The sequence below is a fragment of the Cervus elaphus genome, chromosome 13, assembly GCF_910594005.1.
Source record: "Cervus elaphus chromosome 13, mCerEla1.1, whole genome shotgun sequence".
NCBI lineage: Eukaryota > Metazoa > Chordata > Mammalia > Artiodactyla > Cervidae > Cervus > Cervus elaphus.
Window position 1 is genome coordinate 68,816,866 of NC_057827.1, and position 23,101 is coordinate 68,839,966.

At 50.3% G+C, this 23,101-nt stretch overlaps 1 protein-coding gene across 3 annotated transcripts in view; it reads left to right on the plus strand.

Annotated features, from left to right (window-relative positions):
* TECPR2 (tectonin beta-propeller repeat containing 2) overlaps positions 1–23,101 on the plus strand; it is a 100,498-nt gene that overhangs the window by 62,489 nt on the left and 14,908 nt on the right. For all 3 annotated transcript variants that reach the window (XM_043922597.1, XM_043922599.1, XM_043922600.1), the window contains exon 17: positions 11,492–11,640. In XM_043922597.1, the coding sequence (XP_043778532.1) occupies positions 11,492–11,640 (149 nt within the window). The remainder of the gene's footprint in view (positions 1–11,491; positions 11,641–23,101) is intronic.

A 23,101-nucleotide genomic window follows, 5' to 3' on the forward strand; every position in this document is an offset into this window, starting at 1 on the left:
CCGAGGCCGGGGCAGCCTTCGTCCCCCCGCTGCCTGGGGCGTGCGGGTCCCCGTGCGCTCTGAGTGTTCCCGCCAGGGCAGCAGCCTGATGCTGCTTATAAGTAATTCATTCCCATTCTGGGAAATAAGAGAGTGAGCCGCACCTTCAGGTCATCCTCCAGGCAGAGTGTCAGGTGTGGCTGTCAGGAGGCCAGGCTCCCCCAGCCGCTCCAGGGCCCATGTGAGCCTTAGGAATACTTCCCTGTTGGACGGGTTCCCACCTGGTTAACTGACAACCAGTATTCTGTTTGTTAGGGGATAGACCTGAATTTTACAAGCATTTAACGTTTGAGAATTCAACCACATGTTCTCATTTAACAAATAAAAAGGAAGGACAAGAAAGCGAGAAAGGAGGAGGGGGCGTTGTCCGCCTCCCACCCCGGCAGCCCTCGCCGCGCCTCCAGCAGGCGGCCCTCCCCATCCCATGATGCGCAGAGGCACCGCTGTTCTTTGGTCCCCCACGAGGCCCCCAGGTGTAATCAGCTTAGCTGGAGAAGTAGGTTGGTTCTCAGCTGAAGCAGCAGCAAGCTTTGTTCCAAAGCTAGGAGTTCTCCAGGGTCATTTTGATTGTGCTTTTGGCCTCTCCGTGGTTTGAACCTAAGCCCTGCACCAGGGCAGGTCGCGGTCCAGCCAGCAGAGCGCTCACCCGCCGCCACCCCCGGGAGGACCAGAGTGGCTGCTCTGGCCGTGCTCCTGCCTGCACTGTGGGGTGCCCTCCTGCCTGCCCTGGGACACTTTGGTTGGGTCAGACCCTGCTGGCCTGAGCCTTCTTCCATCAGCCCCAACCAGGCCAGCTTGGGAGTTTCTGGAGGCAGAAAGGGGAGCACGAGGTTTGTGTTCTTGCTACAGAGTCTTGAGAGCAGTGGGAGGCTGCACCCTCGCCCCGTCTGAGTCAGAAGCAGTGCTCATCTTTGTAGAGAGGCCACTGTGAGTGCAGCGTGATCGGCTGTCAAGCCTGGCTCCACTGTGGAACCAGCCCTGCCGGGCCTCCCTCCCAGTTCAGGCCAGTCCTCCCGCAGTGGTTCTTTGGCCGGCGTGTCATAGGTCTCGGAGCTGCCCATCTGGGTTTCCCTGGAGTTGGCCGTTCCATCGAGGGAAGAAACTCAGCTTGGTGGCAGGGGTTGAGTCTCAGTTCAGAGCGGGAGCCCACCGACAAGACCGTCCTGAGTTCAGGCTGCACTTCCTTCCCAGCCTGAGGAGGGCAGGGGCTCACGGAGCTGCCCTTCCCCTTGTCAGCAGAAGTGTCTGGAATCCAGCCGGGGCTGGAGTGGGTCACAGATGGCCTGTGCAGGTGGGCGAGCCGAGACTCGGGGGCTCACAGCAGCAGGAGCCGCGCTGGCCGTGTGCGGGGCTGGGCCCTGCGCGAGTTTCCGGGTCACCTTGAAACCTCTGCTCCCACCTTTGTAATAGTAACAGCAGTCCCCACCCCAGACGGAGACCGCACGTGAGCATCCTGTGTGAGCGCTCGCTCTCCCAGGCAGGGCTGACGGCTGCTGGGGGTGTGGGGTGGGGGGGCGTGATTCCAGGGAGCTCCGCTTTTCTAGTTTTTATCCTGCTTGAGCTCTGAGTTTATTTACCTGAGTTACTGGCTGATACTGAGATGACAGATGAAGACCCTTTCACCATTTTCTGAGCATCCTGGGGGATGGCAGCAGCATGCCCAGAGTTGGGAGGCAGGGGAGGTATACGGGGAGCCACGAGGGTTGCTGGGCCGGGGTGGGGGTGGCAGAAGGCCGCGAGGGCTGCCGGCTCCTCTGTCGTTGGGCTGTCTGCAGGGCTAGGCTGTGGAGCCTGTGGGACAGCGAGTTTTTAATCGGGGTTTCCAGAATTATTACTTAGAGTAGGAGATGCAGATTCTGAATTCAGGTGTGTGCTCCCTGCCCAGACTCCCGTCTGTGTGTCCGTGGCAGACGATCGTCAGGCAGCTCCGCTGAGCAGCAGTGAGTGGCATGTGGTGATGCGGATGCCGTAGGTGTTGCCTGGCTTGCACACCTGGGCTGGCCTGGGATGCTCCACGTTCTTTTAAAAGCTGGCTGTGAAAAAAAAAAATAAATAAAAAATAAAATAAAATAAAATAAAATAAAAGCTGGCTGTGGTGGTGCTCACGGCGGGAAAAGGAAGCACAGCCTTGCAAGCCCATGGTTCTGCATGTGAGGATTCTGTTCAGTAGCAGCTTCTCTTTCCCAAATGCACTTTTTTTTGGTAGTCACCCTATGGTATTATATTAGCCTCAGATGTACAGTATAGTGATTCAGTATCTTTTTATAGATCACACACCATACAGAGTTGTTATCAACTATGAAATGCTGACTGTGTTCCTTGCGCTGCACATCACATCTTTGTCGTCAATTTGTTTTGTAACTGGTGGTTTGTACCTCTTAATCCTCTTCATCTATTTTGCCCCCCTTCCCGACCCCAGCCCCATCTGGTAACTGCTAGTTTGTTTTCTGAATCTGTGAGTCTATTTCTGTGTTATTATATTTGTTCATCTGTTTTGTTATTTAGACTCCACATTTAAGGGCTTCTCTGATAGCTCAGTTGGTAAAGAATCCACCTGCATTGCAGGAGACTCCAGTTCAATTCCTGGGTCGGGAAGATCCCCTGGAGAAAAGGGGTAGGCTACCCACTCCCGTGTTCTTGGGCTTCCCTTGTGGCTCAGCTGCTAAAGAATCCACTTGCAATGTGGGAGACCTGGGTTTGATCCCTGGGTTGGGAAGATTCCCCTGGAGAAGGGAAAGGCTACCCACTCCAGCATTCTAGCCTGGAGAATTCAGTGGTCTGTATAGTCCGTGGGGTCGCAAAGAGTCGGACGCGACTGAGCGACTTTCACTTTCACTTACAGGTGAACCACATGGTATTTGTCTTTCTCTGACTCCTTCAGTAAGTGTGACGCTCTCCAGGTCCATCCGCATGGTTGCAGATGGCGAGCTTTCATTCTTTCTCCTGGCTAGTACTCCATGTGTATATGCACCACGCCTTCGTCTGTGCCTCTGCTGATGGAAGCTCAGGTTGCTTCCGCATCTTGCTGTTGTGAATGGTGCGGCTGTGAACAGCTTGATGAGGTGCATTTATCTCTCCAAATTCGTGTGTTCATTTTTTTTTTCAGATGAATACCCAGGAGTGGAGTTGCTGGATCATATGATAGTTCTGTTTCTAATTTTTTGTGGAGTGTTACTGTTTTCCACAGTGACTGTACCAGTTTACATTCCCACCGACAGCGTACTAGAGTTCACTTTTCTCCACATTCTTGTCAATACTTGTTATCTGTTGTCTTTTTTATGGTGGCCATTCTGATCGGTGTGAGGGGTAATACCTCATTGTGGCTGTGGTTTGCATTTTCCTAATCATTACTGATGTTGAGCATCTTTTCTTGTGCCTGTCAGCCATCTGTATGTCTTCTTTGGAAAAATGTCTTTTCAGGCCCTTTCTCCTTTTTTAAATTGGATTGTTTATCTGATTTTGAGTTGTATGAGTAATTTATATAGTTTGGATATTAACTCCTTATCAAACGTCATTTGCAAACATCTCCCATTTAGTTATCGTTGTTGTACAGTCGCTAGGTTGTGTTCGACTCTTTGTGACCCCACAGACTGCAGCGCACCAGGCCACCCTGTCCTTTCCTATCTCCCAGAGTTTGCTCAAATTCATACCCGTTGAGTCAGCAATGCTATCTAACCATCTCATCCTCTGCTGCCTCCTTCTCCTTTTGCCTTCTATCTTTCCCAGCGTTAGGGTCTTTTCTAATGAGTCGGCTCTTTGCATTAGGTGGCCAAAGTATTGGAGCTCAGCTTTAGCAACAGTCCTTCCAATGAACATTCAGGCTTGATTTCCTTTAGGAATGACTGGTTGGATCTCCATGTAGTACAAGGGACTCTCAAGAGTCTTCTCCAGCACCACAATTTAAAAGCATCAATTCTTCAGTTCTCAGCCTTCTTTATGGTCCAACTCTCACATCTATACATGACCACTGGTAAAACTATGACAATGTGAATCTTTGTCAGCAGAATGATATATCTGCTTTTTATTATGCCGTCTAGGTTTGGATTGCTCTCCTTCCAAGGAGCAAGCGTCTTTTAATTTCATGGCTGCAGTCACCATCCGCAGTGATTTTGGAGCCCAAGAAAATAAAGTTTGTCACTGCTTCCACTTTATCCCCTTCAGTCCGTTCAGTTCAGTCACTCAGTTGTGTCCAACTCTTTGTAACCCCATGGACTGCAACACACCAGGCTTCCCTGTCCATCACCAACTCCTGGAGCTTACTCAAACTCATGTCCATCAAGTCAGTAATGCCATCCAACCATCTCATCCTCTGTCGTCCCCTTCAGCTCCTGCCTTCAATCTTTCCCAACATCAGGGTCTTTTCCAATGAATCAGTTCTTTGCATAAGTTGGCCAAAGTATTGGAGCTTCAGCTTCAGCATCAGTCCTTCCAATAAATATTCAGGACTGATTTCCTTTAGGATTGCCTGGTTGGATCTCCTTGCTATCTAAGGGACTCTCAAGAGTGTTCTCCAACACCACAGTTCAAAAACATCAGTTCTTTGGTGCTCAGCTTTCTTTATAGTCCCACCTCTCACATTCATACATGACTACTGGAAAAACCATAGCTTTGACTAGACGGACCTTTGTCAGCAAAGTAATGTCTCTGCTTTTTAATATGCTGTCTAGGTTGGTTGTAACTTTTCTTACAAGGAGTAAGCGTCTTTTAATTTCATGGCTGCAGTCACCATCTGCCGTGATTTTGGAGCCCCTCAAAATAAAGTTTGTCACTGTTTCCATTGTTTCTCCATCTATTTGCCATGAAGTGATGGGACCAGCTTCCATGATCTTAGTTTTTTGAATGTTGAGTTTTAAGCCAGCTTTTTCACTCTCCTCTTGTACCTTTATCAGGAGGCTCTTTAGTTCTTCTTTGCTTTCTGCCATAAGGGTGGTGTCATCTGCATATCTGAGGTTATTGATGTTTCTCCCGGCAATCTTGATTCCAGCTTGTGCTTCATCCAGCCCAGCATTTCACATGATGTACTCTGTGTATAAGTTAAATAAGCAGAGTGACAGTATATAGCCTTGACATACTCCTTTTCCAGTTTTGCACCAGTGTGTCGTTCCATGTATTTGTTCTAACTGTTGCTTCTTGTCTTGCATACAGGTTTCTCAGGAGGCAGGTAAGGTGGTCTGGTATTCCGTCTCTAAGAATTTTCCAGTTTGTTGTGATCCACACAGTCAAAGGCTTTAGTGTAGTCAATGAAGCAGAAATAGATGTTTTTCTGGAATTCCCTTGCTTTCTCCATGATCCAGTGGGTGTTGACAATTTGATCTCTGGTTCCCCTGCCTTTTCTCAACATAGCTTGTACATCTGGAAGTTCTCAGTTCATGTATCACTGAAGCCTAGCTTGAAGGATTTTGAGCATAACCTTGGTAGCATGTGAAATGAGTGCAATTGTATGGTAGTTTGAAAATTCTTTGGCATTGCTCTTCTTTGGAATTGGAATGCCAACTGACCTTTTCCAGTCCTGTGGCCACTGTTGAGTTTTTCAGATCTGCTGACATATTGAGTGCAGTACTTTTAGCAGCATCCTTTTTTAGGATTTTAAATAGCTCAAGTCGAATTCTGTCACCTCCACCAGCTTTGTTCATAGTGCATACATGCGTGTGTGCTAAGTCGCTTCAGTCATTTCCGACCCTTTGTGACCCTATAAACTGTAGCCCACCAGGCTCCTCTGCCCATGGGATTCTCCAAGCAAGAATACCGGAGTGGGTATTCTTGCCATGCCCTTCTCTAAGGGATCGTCCCGACCCAGGAATTGAACCCACATCTCTCAGGTCTCCAGCATTGGCAAGTGGGTTCTCTACCACTAGCACTACCTGGGAAGCCCTTTGTTCATAGCAATGCTTCCTGAGGCCTGCTTGACTTCACACTCCAGGATGTTGTTGCCTTTTCATTTTGTTGATGGTCCAAAATGTACTCTTTCCTGACTTCACTTCTCTGTTCCATTAACTTCTCTGGCTGTTTCTGCTTCTCTGCTGGCCAGTGTGGTCGACGGTGTCTCTTCCGTCTTCCCCAGAAGGTCTCCTGGGCTGTCTTATCCTCTGCTTCCCTCCACCAACTGCCAGGGGCAGAGCTCCGCCCCCTCCCGCACACACCCCTGCAGACAGCCCTGCAGACACCCGCCTCTCGGCTCCGGTGTGCCCCGCTCCTGCCACAGCTGCCTGAGCTGTCCTAAAACTCGGCTCGGGACACCACCCGTGCTTGACCTTAACTGGTTCCACATGCCCTGGAGTCAAGTTCCAGTCTTGGGGTGACACCCGCACCTTGGTGGCCTGGCCAGCTCAGCCTGCCTTTTTCACTCTGAGGGCCTGGTGCAGTGGGGTTCTCAGTGCTGGCCGTCGCTCTTGCCATTTTGGGGTCCCCTTTCTTCCCGTGGTCTAGAACATCCACTCTGCTCTTGCCTTCCTCAGTCAGCACGCTCGGCCTGGTGTTTCTCTTTGAGCACCCTGTTCCCACTCTGTCCCAGCACTTACTTCTTTCAGACCCTCGAGGAGCTTCCATTGGAGGTGGAGGGCCTTGCGCATGGCCATATCCACCCACAGCAGAAATTAGACTGTCAGGCCAGTTGTCATCATTTTGCAACTCCATTTCTAAGTAATTCTGGAATATGGGTTTTGATTCCTTGTTACTGATCATCACAAATAAAACTGTCTAATAGCAGGTACAAGATGTCTTCACCATAATTCATTAGTCCAACTCCACATTATCATCCACTTGCCCAAGGCGTGAGGTAGGAGATGCTGGCTTATCAGAGCTGTTCAGAGATGTGCTTTATTACCTGGTTCCCTTTCAGTCCTGGCCTCCTCTTTACGGATGTCCTGACACTGAAAACAAAAAACAGAAACCCATCTTCCCAGTGCTAGCAGTGTGATCCGGGCTGCCTCATGCCGACCTTGAACGTGGCCAACACCAGGTCATTTAAAGTCTGGAATGTCACCAGTCCTTACAGTGCAAGCAGATATTTCAGTTTTAAGAATGACTTTAGCAAAGTATCAAATCATGAACATGCTTTCTGTCTTTCTTTAATTTCTTTTTCAAGATGTAGCGTCTGTCTTTTCTGTCGTTGTACAAATTACCAAATCTATTGCTGCTTTGGAATTAGATTAAGAGAATTATTTTTCTCTTTTTAAATTCAGGTATAGTTGATTTACAGTGTTGTAGGGTCTTTAATTCATTTTTATTGGAGTATAGTTGATGTATAGTGTTGTGTTAGTTTCTATTGTATAGCAAAGCAAGTCAGTTATAAATATACATCTATCCACCCTTTTTTTAGATTCTATTCCCTTATTACAATGTTGTATTAATTATTGCAGTACAGCAAAGTGATTCGGTTATACATACATACACATATGTATATATATTATTTTCCATGATGGTTTATCCATCATAGAATATTGAATAGTCTATGATTTTAGAATACTCTATCATAAAATATTGACTGGTGTGCCCTGTGCTATATAGTAGGACTTTGTTGTTTATTTATTCTACATGTAACAGCTTGATATGTACTAACCCTAACCTCCGGATCCATCCCTCCCTTAACCCCACCCCCTTGGCAACCACCAGTCAATTCTCTATGTCCCTGATTCTGTTTCTGTTTCATAAATAAGTTAATTTGTGTCAAATTTTAGATTCCACGTAGAAGTGAAATTATTATAATATATAATGATTATATATATATACAAAATTTATTATATTTGTCCTTCTCTTTCTGACTTCACTTAACATAATAATTTCTAGTTGCATCCATGTTGCTTCAAGTGGCCTCACTGGCATCATCCCAGATCTTCATCCGCTCACCATTGATGGACGTTTAGGGTGCTTCCATGTCTTGGCTATGATGAATACTGCTGCTATGAACGTACAGGTGCTTGTATCTTTGGGAATTACAGTTTTGTCCAGATATACACCCAGCGTGGGATTGCTAGGTCATGCTACCTCTGTTTTTAGTTTTTAAGGAACCTCCATACTGTTCTCCACAGTGGCTGCAGCAGCTGACGTTCCCACCAAGGGTGCAGGAGGGCCCCTTTCTCCACACCATCTCCAGTGTTTATTTTTCGCAGACTTTTTCTCCCGACAGCCGTTCTGACGCTGTGAGGCGGTCCCTCACTGCAGTTTCAGGCTGCATGTCTTAGATTGAGAGACGTCTTCAGTTCAGCTGCTGAACTCAGTCACAGAGACTAAATATAAAATATTATGAGATATGACAAGCCTAGTTTTTAGAAAAAAGTTGCATCGTTTAGCAGATATTTAAGATGCTCATAACATTTCATTTCCCAGTACACGTAAATATGCCTGTGTCAGGCACTAGAAGGTTTAGCAAGCTAATATAGTCTGTAATTGAATTCATCTGGTCACAGGATTTGATGAAGACATATTCAGCGTCAGTTCATGCCTTTAGGTAACAAATAGGACTAAATTACATAGTAATTTATGCAGAAAAGCAATTTTATAAATAGTAAAACACCAAATAAATGCCACCCTTTGTTCTAAAGTATATGTTTAAAAAGTATAGTCTTAAAGGGAAAATGTCTGATCTGTTGAATAAAGTAATTAAAACTTTTCACATGGGAGGGAAAAGCAAAACAGGAGACAGGAAAGCTGCAGCGTGTCTGTGTTAGCTGGACTAGTGCTGTAGTTAACAAGCCCCGCACGCTTGCGGCTCTCTGCTCCCACGAGGCTGGCGCTCACCCTGTCGGCGTCTCGCGGGCGCTGGCTGGCCGAGCCCACTGCCGCAGGGACCGCTGAGAGGAAGGCCCTCTTGCCAGCTCATTCATGCTTCCGCTCAGGAGTGAGGGACCACTTCTGCTCACAGCCCGTTGTCCAGAACCTGTGGGGGCGGCGGTGGCCCCTAACTCCAGGGGCTGCCACGGGCCCGGGGTGCTGGGGGCTGTGTGTGCCGCCACCTGTCTTCACCCCATACGCCTGCGTCCAGGCAGCCGGGAGACCCTCTGGGAGGTCGGACACCGCAGAAAGGCCCTCGACTGAATGTTTTCTCTCTGGACCCGTCTCTTCCGTTTAAAATAAGTTCATATACACACAGGCTTTTATAATTGCTGTAGAAGACGCTGACCTCCTAGTGTGAACTCCTGTTTCACGAGGGGCGGTGTTCGCTGATAACTCTGAGGTGGTGACCCAGGGTGTTTCTGTCACCAGGTAACTTTCTTCACAGGAGCAGTTCCTATTAGAGCAGGTTGACGATTCCAACATAGAATCATTTTAAATTAACATATTAAATTGAGATTTGTTTCTCAGCTATTTCTGTAATTTCCTGCTGGAAGTACTTTATTTGGATTGCTACAGATCTTTTAACATGTAATCTTTTAATATGTAATGTTAGAGCCCTGGGATGTCTATTTTAACTCCCTCTGTAAAAGATTTTTAAAAGACAATTCGTTCTGGTATAGAGAAATCATCATCTTTAGGAAATTTTTTCAGTAGCAATGGACTAATACTTCTAAGCTAAATGCACGTGATGAGATTTTCCCACCGCCGGATCCACGCCTGTACCTTCTGGTGACGACACGGCGGTCACCTGATGCCAGGGACAGCCGCGGGAGGTCGCCGAGAGCCCCCGCCAGTGGACGCAGCTGCAGCACCTTTTTCCTCCTTTATAGTCAGAATGACTCATTCTCCAACTTAGTCACCAGAAGTCAAACCATTCAGCTTGAAAAATGGGCAAAAGGCTTGACAGATACTTCACAAAGGAAGTGCCCCCATAAGCACATTGAAAGGTTCTCAGCATTACTTGTTATCAGAAATATGCAAATTAAAACCATGACAAGATGCCACTTTACTTCTACTAGGATGGCTGACGTGAAAAGGTACCCAGAGTGGGTGCTGGTGAGGGTGTGGGCTGCAGGTGGGCATGTAAGATGAGGTACTGGCAGTCTCTTTGGAAGTTAAACATATAAACGTCACAGCCCAGAGTCCCACTCCTAGGTGTTATTCAAGAAAAACAACACGTGTTCACCACTAAGTCTTCTTCAGGAACGATGATAGTAGCTTTGCTCCCGGTCGCACAATGTGGAAGTGGCCGAAGTGTCTGCCAGTAGGAGACACTAATGGTGCCTGTTCCCTACGGTGGAATATTACTCAGCAGTGAGGAGGAGTGAATGGCTGACTGTCCCGTCCTGACATCACCCTGAGTGCAGGAAGCCAGGCCCGGGGGAGTGCTGGCCTTGATCCTGTCCTCCTGGACGTCTCGACCAGACTGACTGGATCCATGGCAACAGGAGTCAAAACAGTGGCTGCCTCGGCAGAGGGTGTGACCAGAAGAGGCTTGAGGGAACTTTCTGGGTGGTGAAAACGTTCTGTGATGGGATAAGACACAGGTCACTCGGGTTTATTCACTTGTCAGCAGTGATGAGGCTGAACTTGTAAGATCTGTGCACTCAGCGGGTGTGGAGCCCGAGGTCAGAAGCAGCCGACGGGGAGGAGGCAGGCTGGCCTGGGTTCAGACCCCAATGCACCCTCGCCTCCTGGCTTAGCCACCTTCTCCCTGGGATCTTGGGCAGATCTGTTCATGTCCACGTCCTGATGGCCTCACGGGTGAGCTGGGGCAATAATAACCGGGTATGCTTGTGATGAGGTTCAGTGATGTTAGCTGTTGCTCTTTTTCCCAGATAAACTCTTAATCGAATATAATTTCTCTTTAAACACTCCTCCCACTTCCTTCCCTCTTAAAATTAGTTTAATAAGCAAGGGGAAATGTAAAAAGAAAAATGAAGATTCCAGGAGGCTTCAGTAGTCAATTGTAATTGGAAGATGCTGAAGCTGAAACTCCTAGTACTTTGGCCACCTGATGCCAAGAACTGACTCATTTGAAAAGACCCTGGTGCTGGGAATGATTGAAAGTGGGAGGAAAAGGGGACGACAGAGGATGAGATGGTTGGATGGCATCCCCAACTCGATGGACATGAGTTTGAGTAAGCTCTGGGGGTTGGTGATGAAAGCCTGGCCTACTGCAGTCCATGGGGTCACAGAGAGTCAGACACGACTGAGCAACTGAACTGGGCTGAATTCTGATTGGGATCAAGATTATCCAAAAGATGAATTCTCTCACCCAGACCCAGAATTTGCTGCTAACAGTTGTGTATGTGATGAAGCTAATTGTGAGGCTCATGCTGAGGTATTAACCCGTGCTTGGTGGCTCAGGGCGTGTGCTGATGGTGTCTTGACTTCTCTGTCCCTGGCATGGCAGGGCTGCAGTGTGGCGCCGGGCGGGTGGCCGGGCGCCCAGAGGCCTTGGTGACCCTCGCGCGATAATATTCTCCAGCCACAGAGTTCAACTGCACACACAGTGTCATTTCTTCCTTGGAAGAACAAAATCAAAGTTCAGAGCTTACATGAGCCGTGAGTCATCACATGAAAGTGACTGGCACGTATGCCTTCTCTCTGTTGACAGGAGCTGTGAAACTGACGAGCCTGGCCTGTGGCAACCAGCACGTCTGGGCCTGCGACTCCAGGGGTGGCGTTTACTTCCGCGTTGGCACCCAGCCACTGAACCCCAGTCTGATGCTTCCGGCCTGGATAGCGATTGAGCCACCTGTCCAGGTAAGCAGAGGTTACCTGATCCCAGCCCCTCAGTTGGCTGGTCAGGTGCTGAGCTGGGGAGAGGACCGCGCCTGCCGGCGAGAGCCTCCCAGCAGACAGGGCGGAGGTGTGTGTCTGGGCGCCAAGGATGAGTGTGCCTGGGGTCGGCACACGCTCACCCCCCGGCGTTCCAACTCGGAGTTTGGTATTTGTGGAGTTTAGAGCTGAACAGGTTATGATTGTCTGAGCCAGGGCTACTTTTGCTTTCTCAAAATAAAAATGTTTTGTTTGTAACTTGTTACAAAATGAGCATTTTTTTTTTTTTTAAGCAAATGATATCCAAAAGGAAGAGAGTAAAAGTCCCATAAAGATCTTGTGATGAGAGAGCCTATTATCATTATTTTGTGAGTGCCTTTTCTATTTTGTTGAAGAAATTGTTTTTCCTTTTTTTAAAATATTTTATTGTTTGCTGCATCAGGTCTTAAGTTGTGTGTAATGGGAGGTCTCTCACTGCGGCGCAGACTCCCCGGTTGTCCCGCGAGGTCTCTCACTGCGGCGCACGGACTCTAGCTGTGGTGCACGTGCTTAGTTGCTCTGAGGCACGTGGGATCTTAGTTCCCCAACCAGGGATTGAACCCACATCCCCTGCTTTGCAAGGGGGATTCTTAGCCACTGGACCCCCAGGGGAGTCCCCAGAAATTATTTTTCTTATGCATCCCATCCCATCCCCAGCCCCTGCCGTATTTCAGTCTACCATGTATCCTAAGTGGTTTTCTTTTGGCTGTTCTGCCACTCAAGTCAAAAGCTGAAGTCTGGTTTTAGTGCACTCTTTGGTTACCCTTAAATAGCTAGTGGCCCTGGTGACTATGCTAAGTGTACTTCTGTTAAAACTTTTACACAGAAGGCTGTGACTTAATGAGTTATTTACTCCCATGCTTCCTAGTCCCCGTTTTGTGACTTTGTTGGGGAAAAGAAAAAATGAAGTCTTCATGTGCAGAGGTGACAGGAGTGGTTCGTCGAGCAAAAATGTGTAAATGGAGATAAGGAGTCAGGTGTCGGGGTGGATGCCTGTGTTGGTGACTGTCTACATTTGGGGCATCATAAACCCCCTGGGATGGGGCAGCAGAGGTCAAGGTGCAAGGCTGAGGACCACCTGTCCTGCCCAGGAGACATGGGACATGTGCTGGAAGCCCCTGCAATCAGAGTCAGCGGCCAAGTTCTTTCAGGCCACTGGTCAGCGGTCACGGCCACAGGGAGGCTCCACGTGGATCTTCCTCTCACAGGGTCATGGCGAGAGTGAGTGGAATCGTGTCTGAGTTCGAAGGTGCTGTGTGTGCACGCCAGCCCCGCGGTCCTCTGCACACAGTGCTGGCTGACAGCTGCCGTCCACGCAGCTCAGAGGAATGGGTGTGGCCCGCCGGCCGTGTGGTGCTCTGCTGATGGGTGGTGAGGATTTCATTGCTGTTCTCAAACTCTCCTTAGACGAGCCGGCGCCCTCTTGTTGTCCGACTCCTTTGGTAGTCATTGCCACCTCCTAGCAGCTTTATGTTAAAGGGTCATAATTCACCCTTTACGGTATACGACTCAGTGCTTTTTAGTATATTTGCAAAGCTCTGCAACCATCACTGCTCTCCAATCTAGAACTTTTTCACTTGAAAGGAAACCCCTGACCCACTGGTAACCACTCACTCCCCTTTCCTCTCAGAACCCTCACCCCACAACCCTGGCGTCCATCCATCTTCTTTTTCTATGCACTTGCCTGTTCTGGATTTTCCTATTTCGTATGAATGGGATCATGTAATGGGTGGCGTTTTTATCTGCCACCCTTCACTTAGTGTCATCTTTTCAGTGTTCATCCACACTGTAGCATGTGTCAGGACTTCATTCCTTTCATGCCTGAGGAGTATGCCATTGGAATAGTTCTCCATTCCATTCCACCAGGGCTTCCCTGGTGGCTCAGCTGGTAAAGAATCTGCCTGCCATGCGGGAGACCTGAGTTCCGTCCCTGGGTGGGGAAGATCCCCTGGAGAAGGGAAAGGCTGCCCACTCCAGTGTTCCTGCCTGGAGGCTTCCGTGGACGGTGTAGTCCGCGTGGGACACAGCTGAGTGACTCTCACCCTCAGTGTTCCATTGTGTGGGTATGCCGCGTTTGGTTACCCTTTTGGCTGCTGTGGATAATGCTGCCTTGAACATTCTTGTACAAAATTATATGGACTTGTGTTTTCAGTTCTGTTGGGTCTATAACTTTAAGTGGAATTGTGGGGTCATATGGTTGACTGTATGTTTAGCTTTTTAAGGAACTGCCAAACTGTTTTCCACACTGACTGCACCATTTTACATTCTACCAGCAATGTATGAGGGTTCTGATTTCTCTATATCCTTACTGAAGAGTTTTTTTTGCCCAGTTTAAAAGGCCTGTCTTAGAGGGTGTAAAATGATATTTCATGGTGATTTTCTTTAAAAACTTCATTGAAACAGGAAAAGCTAATTTTTATATTGTGGGGGTTACTGAATGTTCTGGTTTGTATTAGAATAGTCCTATACAGAAAGGGAAGCTGATCTGATCCAAATTGGCACTTTTTGTTATAATTCTATTGAGGTTTTTTTAATTTAGATAAAATTGATGTGTAGCATTGTATTAGTTTCACAAGCACAAGATAATGATTTGATGTTTATATACATATTGCAAAGAATTGCCACAGTAAGCCTAGTAACACCTGTCACAACACACAGTCTCCTCCTGTGATGAGAACTGCGGACCTGCCCTCTCTGCACCTTACAGGCCTGCGGTGCAGTGTTGTTGACTGCGTGCTATCCGTTGCATCCCCAGGTCCTCACGGTCTTGATTTGCATTTCCCGAAGGGCCAGGGAGCATCTTCTTGTGTGCTTATTGGTCGTTTATGTATCTTATTTGGAGAACTAACATATTCAGATAGTTTGCTCAATTTTTAATTGGGTTATTTGTCTTTTTATTACTGAGTTGTAAGGCTTTTTCATATATTCTGGATGTGTGCGTCTCACATGTGCATACCCACTCGCTCAGTTGTGTCCCAGACCCTTAGGAGAATTATGATTTACAAGGGTTTTCTCCCACTCTGGGTTGTCACTTCACTTAGAAGTTCTTCACTTTCTTTACAGCACAGAATTTTTATTTTGATGAAGGCCATCTTTTCTCCGTTTTCCTTCAGTTGCTCATACTCTTGGTGTCATCGAGGATGACGTGAGACCAGGAGCCCCTCTCCTTTCAGCATCTAGATTCTGAAATAGCCTCTAGGAAGCAAAGCTAAAACCGGGCGACGTACGCTTTACTTGGAGTGCTGTATTGACTGTGGGCTTCCCTTTTGGCTCAGTTGGTAAAGAATCCGCCTGCGGTGCAGGACACCCCGGTTCGATCCCTGGGTCAGGATGATCCGCTGGAGAGGGGTAGGCTTCCCACTCCAGTATTCTTGGGCTTTCCCTTTGGCTCAGTTGGTAAAGAATCCGCCTGCAATGTGGGAGACCTGGGTTCAATCCCTGGGTTGGGAAAATCCCCTGGAGAAAGGAAAGGCTATCCACTCCAGTATTCTGGCCCAGAGAATTACATGAACTGTATAGTCCATGAGGTTGCAGGGTCAGACACAACTGAGCAACTTTCACTTTAACTATAACTAACTATTGACTGTGGGTTGATCAAAGCTTCACCCAAGAAAATGTCAAAATAGAACAAATTCACATGAAAGGGCTTCAAAGCTGTGCTCTGAATAAAGTGGTGATTGCTCAGTGGGCTGTTCAGCCTTAACTATTTCAGGCACTTCTGTTGAATGGACCACATTCTCTTACCCAGTAGCTCTCAGCGTGCTCTAGGAGAAGTGTGCGTGGAGCTTGTAGCTATAGAACTGCTCCTGTGGGGGAAAACCGGGCTTTACGCTTGCACAGGCCTTTTGCCACGCTCTTCCACTATTTCAGGCACTTCTGTTGAATGGACCACATTCTCTTACCCAGTAGCTCTCAGCGTGCTCTAGGAGAAGTGCGCGTGGAGCTTGTAGCTATAGAACTGCTTCTGTGGGTAAAAACCAGGCTTTACGCTTGCACAGGCCTTTTGCCACGCTCTTCCACTATTTCAGGCACTTCTGTTGAATGGACCACATTCTCTTACCCAGTAGCTCTCAGCGTGCTCTAGGAGAAGTGCGCATGGAGCTTGTAGCTATAGAACTGCTCCTGTGGGGAAAAACCAGGCTTTACGCTTGCACAGGCCTTTTGCTACGCTCTTCCACGCTCTACTGAGGACCAAGGCCTGGGCCGCCTACTGACTGCAGGAGCCGCCGTGGAGTGCCGAGTCCAGGCAGCGCGCCACAGGCTTGGCCGGCGGCCCCCCAGGCGGGGCTTTAGGACAAAGCCTAACTTCAAATTGAATTTCAGATTAATCTTCAAGTTGCAGAAGTTCCTGAGAAGAATGGCCCAGTGGCGTGGTGGGGATGGTACGAGGCCTTGTGAAATGGTTTAGAAAGTCGGGATGGTTTGATTGAATGCAGGTATTAGAATGTAAATGGTGTTTTCATGTTTTGATCATAATTGACCTCTTTCCATTTTATTTACTCTTGGGCATGAGCGTCCTGGTCTCCAGGTAGGACCTGTATAGCTAAAGTCTGCGGAGGCCATAACAGACCTTAAAGGGCACAGAGCGGTGAAGCCGCAGGGATCTCTGAAATTAGCAGCAGCTTCTCTATTTCTGTGTCCTGTTCTCTTCTCTGGTAACACCTCCCTCCTGTAGTAGTTTTGGGGTGAAGTTTTAACAAAGTACGCAAAACAAATGACTCAGTTTTCAGACTTGCTAACATTTGGAAGGATTTGGAAAAAATATTTATAGTTGTGTTTAGCATCGTTTCTTTGGAGCTTGTGGCTTTGGTGGGAGCGTTTTCTGTCCACACTGGCGGTGCCTCTCAAGCAGCGCAGCTGATGGTGTGACTTCACAGCACCGTGGGCACCATGAGCCCCCCGCCTGCACTGGCCCCACCGCTGCCTTCCAGGGGTCTTCCCTGCCCTCCTGTGCTCCCCCCCACCCCACCTCTGGGCAGTCCCTGCTCCTCCCTAACACACCCAGTGTCCAGGCCTCCCGAGGTGGGTGGCTCCAGCCGGTCTCCGGGATCGTTTACTCGGCCTGGATTACAGCTTTGCCTGGAAAAGAGAGACCAGCAAGATCAAGACTCATGCGACTGGCAAATGGCCAAAACTTAATTTAAATTCAACTACTCTAGGTATGTTTAGCTTTATGAACAACAACTGAAAAATACAAACCTGCAAGCATGGTAACAGGTAATCCCATGAGAAGGTCATGCTCACAGGTGGTGCCGGTGGGGACATAAGTTGATGCTACTTTACACAACCAGGTCTCAGAGATGTTTACAGCTCAGGGCAGTGAGGCTTGCTTTGGAGAGGCGTTAGAGTGAGAAGGGACCCTGCCCGGCTGGGACCTCACAGGTAAAGTGGTCCTCACCCTCTCTACTACCAGCCAGGGCACGTGGGCAACCCTGGGTGCAGCTCCATACATGCCTACCCCCCGCATGGCTGGCATAGGTCACTCAGGTGGGGACAAGATAGCAGAAGGAGGTGGCAGCCACACCCCACAGCCAAGCTCTACAGGTCTAACCTGGGGCCTGCTTCCAAGAGTCTTGGCGTGTTCTGAAGACTCATGTTCCCTCTTGACATCACAGTACAAGGCCTTGGGGTAATGAAACCAGATTCTTCTCACTGCACCTGGGGCACAGTGGGCTAAATCCCTCCACACAGCCCAGTGAGCGACCTCACACAGGAACACCGCACGGCGTCCTGGGATGGGGAGCTCGGAGCTCTGCCTGCCAGGCTTGGGACACAATCGCATCTTAACAATCCCTGGTTTTTAATAAGAGAAAGAGAAGGGCTTCCCTCGCGATTAAGAATCCGCCTGCCAACGCAGGAGACACAGGTTCAATCCCTGGTCCGAGAAGGTCCCACATGCTTCAGGGGAACTGAGCCCGTGTGCCACAGCTGCTGAGTCTGTGCTCCGGAGCCCGGGAGCCTAGAGCCTGCGCTCCTCAGTCAGAGCAGCCACCACCACTAGAAAAAGCCCACACGGCCACAGAGCCCCAGCGCGACCCAAGAGAAATTATAGAAGAGTAAGAGAGAGAGACGTTGTGAGCTACATGCCTAGTGTCTCAGAGGCCTCTGCGCCTTGAGGACGTGGCCGGGGGTTTGCCGTGAGGTTTGCCGGACACGGGCAGTGAGGAGGAATCTTGCCTCCCACGGAGAAGTGCTCACAGCACACTGTTGAATAAAAATGTCAGTTACCAAGTCTGTCTGACGATTCTATTTTTGTGTAAAAAAAACATGTGCATTGAGAAAGTCCATGAAGACCTCCAGCCAACGGTAGCGTTGGTGACAGCGGCACGGTGACTGCTCGCCCGCCTGCTGCTTACTCCTGCTCTGTGAGTGTCTCGCGGTGAGCTCACATTACTTATGGAGTAAGTCCTGCGTTCCTAACTGAATCGTCTACTAGCGAGAGTCCACCTTGGAAAATAATCAGAAATGTCCAAAGCTCTTGTTGTGCTGCTGTTTATGACAAGTGTCCAGTTAAGAGATCGCATGTGGGGAGTGAAGCCGGGTGGCGCCCACCCCCCTCTTGTGAAGAGTCTGCAGTTACACTAATTATGAGTGGTTAGGATGCCATGGAAGCAAGATTGCCGGGAGAAATATCAATAACCTCAGATACGCAGATGACACCACCCTTATGGCAGAAAGTGAAGAGGAACTAAAAAGCCTCTTGATGAAAGTGAAAGAGGAGAGTGAAAAAGTTGGCTTAAAGCTTAACATTCAGAAAACTGAGATCATGGCATCTGGTCCCATCACCTCATGGGAAATAGATGGGGAGACAGTGGAAACAGTGTCAGACTATTTTTGGGGGCTCCAAAATCACTGCAGATGGTGACTACAGCCATGAAATTAAAAGACGCTTACTCCTTGGAAGGAAAGTTATGACCAACCTAGATAGCATATTAAAAAGCAGAGACATTACTTTGCCAACAAAGGTCCTTCTGGTCAAGGCTATGGTTTTTCCAGTGGTCATGTATGGATGTGAGAGTTGGACTGTGAAGAAAGCTGAGCACCGAAAAATTGATGCTTTTGAACTATGGTGTTGGAGAAGACTCTTGAGAGTCCCTTGGACTGCAAGGAGATCCAACCAGCCCATCCTAAAGGAGATAAGTCCTGGGTGTTCATTGGAAGGACTGATGCTGAAGCTGAAGCTCCAATACTTTGGCCACCTCATGAGAAGAGTTGACTCGTTGGAAAAGACCCTGATGCTGGGAGGGATTGGGGGCAGGAGGAGAAGGGGACGACAGAGGATGAGATGGCTGAATGGCATCACCGACTCGATGGGCATGAGTTTGAGTAAACTCCAGGAGTTTGTGATGGACAGGGAGGCCTGGCGTGCTGTGATTCATGGGGTCGCAAAGAGTTGGACACGACTGAGTGACTGAACTGAACTGAACTGAGGACTCTATGCTTCCACTGCAGGGGATGCGGGTTCAACTCCTGGTCGGGGAACTAAGATCCCACAAGCCGTGAGGCTCGGCAAAAAAAAAAAAAAACTTGTATCAAACAGTAAAAACGTTTAAATGAATGCAGAACGGTGCTGGGTGTGACCGGGGGCGGGGTGGGGGGAGGCCACCTCTGAGGGAGGGAAGTGATAAGAGGCCACAGGCAGAGCGGGGATAGGCCAGGGTCCCAGCCAGGAAGGAAAGCCAGGTCACTGAGGGTTGCCAGCTGCGGCTTCTGTGGACCAAGTCAGCCTTGAACTTGCAGAGCCAGGGTGCGTTTCCGGTGAGCAGCAAGAAATTGGTCTGGCCAGTGTCTCTGAGCGGGGAAAGGCATTGCTCCGTGGTGCGCTGGGGAGGATGGCTTGCTGCTAGGGATGGTTCATCGCTGGGCACTGTTCGAGCCTGTTGAGGCATCAGTTTCTTGTTCTCGGCGCTGAGTCCTAAGTCTTGCCCAGCGAGCCCCTCTGCAGAGGAGGACGCAGGAGAAACATGGGGTGCTTGAGAATTCTGGTGAGGGCCTCTGGCTCAGGTTCTGGGGAACTTGACTGTCGGCCTGGAGAGCCCTCGGCGGACTCCAGGGGCAGCCGGCGTCCCGGGCAGCCAGCACAGTGGCTCTGGGTGAGGACGTCCTGCGGAGCCGCCAGGCTCTTCGGCCCGGTGCCCTGGATCCGGAGCGCACGCACATCTGTGAGATCACTGCGCTGGGGGCAGGGGGTGGCGACCCTGACCCTGGATGTCTGGGCACAAAAGCCCGTCTGTGCTGGGGCGCAGGCTGCTCCCGGTGACGAGGCCGGCTGCCCCGTGTGCCCCAGCCCGCTCTGAGGCTGACCCGCCAGGTCTCGCCCAGGCAGCATGGCTTGTGTGTGCAAACTGGCGGACTCCACCCCAGCTGTCTGCACGCAGGTACCTGGGATAGGCGCGTGGGAGGGTGAGGCGGGCGACCTTTCCTCCTCAGCCGCAGGGGGCAGTGCTGGGGGCACTGGGTAAGGATGGCTCACTGGTCAGCGGGGTCTACCCCGTGAGCCACGGGCGCCTCGTGTCCCCTCACGGTCCCCGCTCGAGAGAACGACTGTCTCTTAGCTTCGTCTCCCTAAATAGCTTTCTAGGAATCTGTGTCTCCATCCTTCTAGTCTGGGGGGTCTTCATTTGACTCCTGCTGAAGGGGGAGGTGCCTCTCCCCCTAGCCCTGCACCCTGCCTCCCCACCTGCCTCCTCCCAGCACTGTGGCACTGTGATGGGCCGCACACCCTTCAGAGCTGAACTGGCAGTGAACTGCACCCCACTTTCTTATCTGCATGACTCTTTTCCATGGGCTTGAACGTTGTCTTGTTTTTCCATCCAGTTTTCTATATGGCTTACGTATTCAGCCTCAACGTCTCCCCACCAGCTGGGTCCTGTTTCCCCTCTGTACGCCCTGACACATCGGTTCTGTCCCTTTCTTGGAGCTGTCTCCCTGGACACCCTGGCCAGCTGCGGTCTGGCCTGCCACTCTGTCTTCCTGGGGTCACCCTCTGTCTTGCTGGTGTGTGGGATCTCTTCTCTCCCGGATCCTGTGTCTTCCTCTGCCTGTCGCTGTTGTGGTGGAGTTTCTCCTCCGGTGGGTTCCTGTGAAGGGTTTGTGGAGGTAACTTCTGGAGACACTGCACGTCTGAAAGTCTTTGCTCACGTTCGTCCTTGACCTTGTCTTGAGTTTTGCAGTCTGGGTTGGAAATTGTTGTCCTTTAGAATCTGTAGGTTTTCTTCCATCATCTCCTGGTGTCCAGTATTGCTGTTGAGGCGTCTGAAGCCATTCTGACGGTTGACCCTTGCTGTCTGACCTGTGTTTTCTCCCTGGAAGTTTGTAAGATCTCCTTGTTCCCAGAGTCCCGGGAGCAGAGAGTAGTGTGTGCCTGGGGGAGTCTGTCTTAGCCTTTGTGCCAGGAAGCCTTCCGGCCTGGAGCTCGTGGCCTTTGTTCTGGGATATGTCCTGTTTTCGTGGGGCGTCTTCTCCAGGCCTCTCCCCGACCCTCCCCACCCCACCCCCACCCCACAGGCGCTCTCCCTGGGAGTCTTGCTTTTGTGCCAGGGCGCTGCTTTTCTTACCTTTTCTCTCCTATTTTCTTTCTCTTATACTTTTATCCCATTTTCTTCTTCTTCCCGCAGTCCCTCTATGGGGCACTGTCCGAGCCTGTTGAGACGGTTTCTTGTTTTTCTCGGCGCTGAGTCCTCAGTCTTGCCCAGCGAGCCCCTCTGCAGGGGAGGACGCAGGAGAAACATGGTCTGCCGAGGAGCCTGGCGAGGGCCTCTGGTCAGGTTTCAGGGAGCTCAACTCAGCCTGGAGAGTTCGCGGCGGACTCCAGGGGTTATTTCTGTTAAAATATGTATGTATATAATATACACATGTAAATGTTAAAATATGTTTGTATATACTTTTTCTTCCCCACACTTTGTGTGACTTGTGGGATCTTAGTTCCCCAGCCAGGGGTTGAACCAGGCCCTCAGCCGTGAAAGCACTGACTCTGAACCCCTGGGCCACTGGAAAATTCTGTGATTATATTTTAATTTCTGGCCGGGCCTGTTGCTGTTTCACAGTTGTTGAATCTTCTCTTGCTCTCAAGGATGTTTTTTCCTTTCTTTGATTTTTTGACTCTGCTAGGTCTTTGTTGGGGCTTTCCAGGTGGCGCCAAAGGTAAAGAACCCGCCTGCCAGTGCAGGACACTTAAGAGAGAAGATCCCCTGGAGGAGGATGTGGCAACCCACTCCAGCATTCTTGCCTGGAGAATCCCGTGGACAGAGGAGCCTGCGGGCTGCAGTCCGCGGGGTCTCAGAGTCGGACACGGCTGAGTGACTGCGCACAGCACAGACCTGTGTTGCTGTCCTGGGGCTTTCTCTCGTTGCGGGGAGCGGCAGCTAGCCTGTCGTCGTGGTGCCCAGGCTTCTGGTTTCGGGGGCTTCTCTTGTTGCAGAGGATGGAGCCCTCGAGCGTGGCCCTCAGTACTCGTGGCTCCCGGGCTCCGGAGCACAGGCTCCGGGCTGAGTGGCTCTACAGCACGTGGGATCTTCCCAGACCAGGACTCGAGCCCGTGTCCCCTGCGTTGACAGGTGGACTCTCATCCACTGTGCCAGCCTGAGGCCCCCTGAGGATCTTTTGAGGTTTCTTCCCAGGCTGGGACCCCACGTCCCTTGAGCTGATGCTTCCTGTCTCTGCTGTGTCCTCCTCACACAGAGCTTTCCTTAAATGGTGGTGGTCTTGTGTACTGGGTGGGGTGGGGGGTGAGCGTACCTGAGGCTTGCTGACAGTGGTCTCTCCGTGGCGGTCGGGCCGTGTGGTTTGCTGGGGGGGGGACGGGTTTCGCTCCACTTCCTGGGCCCCTTCCTGCTCATCCACTGCTTCCCAGCCCCGAGAGTTGTGTGGCTGAGCTCTGCTCGCGTCATCACCCCCGGGCTCCCTACGCTCCTGTGAGGGAGGTACCTGGGTGATCACTGCCCGGGAGGCTGAGGGCGTCACAGCTCTGCCAGTGGCTGGGACCCCTGCCCTGCGCTGAGCACCAGGGTGTCGCGCACCCCTTCCCCCACCCTTGGAGTCAGGGCCCCTCGGAGGATGCGCCCTCCTGTGCCCCTTTCTTGGCTCCTCTGAGCACCCCTGGGTGGAGTCGAGGTGTCGGGGGGCTCCTGTCACACAGTCGTTTGATGCCCTGGGCGGTGCTGCCTGCGAGGGCAGGGGTAAGACCTCCAAGAATGGAGGCTCCCGCCGTTGGCCAGCACAGCTCCATTTTGAGGGAAAACACTTTTTGACACTGCATTTATATTCCACCCCCCCACCACCATGGCACTGTTTGAACACCTGCTGTTTTGAGCTTCCGTCTCCTCAGACCCCGTCCTGTTAGCCTCCCCGGGGCAGGGGGGTGCTGGCCCTGCCCTCTCTCCTCTCGCTGGGGAACTGTGACTCCCGG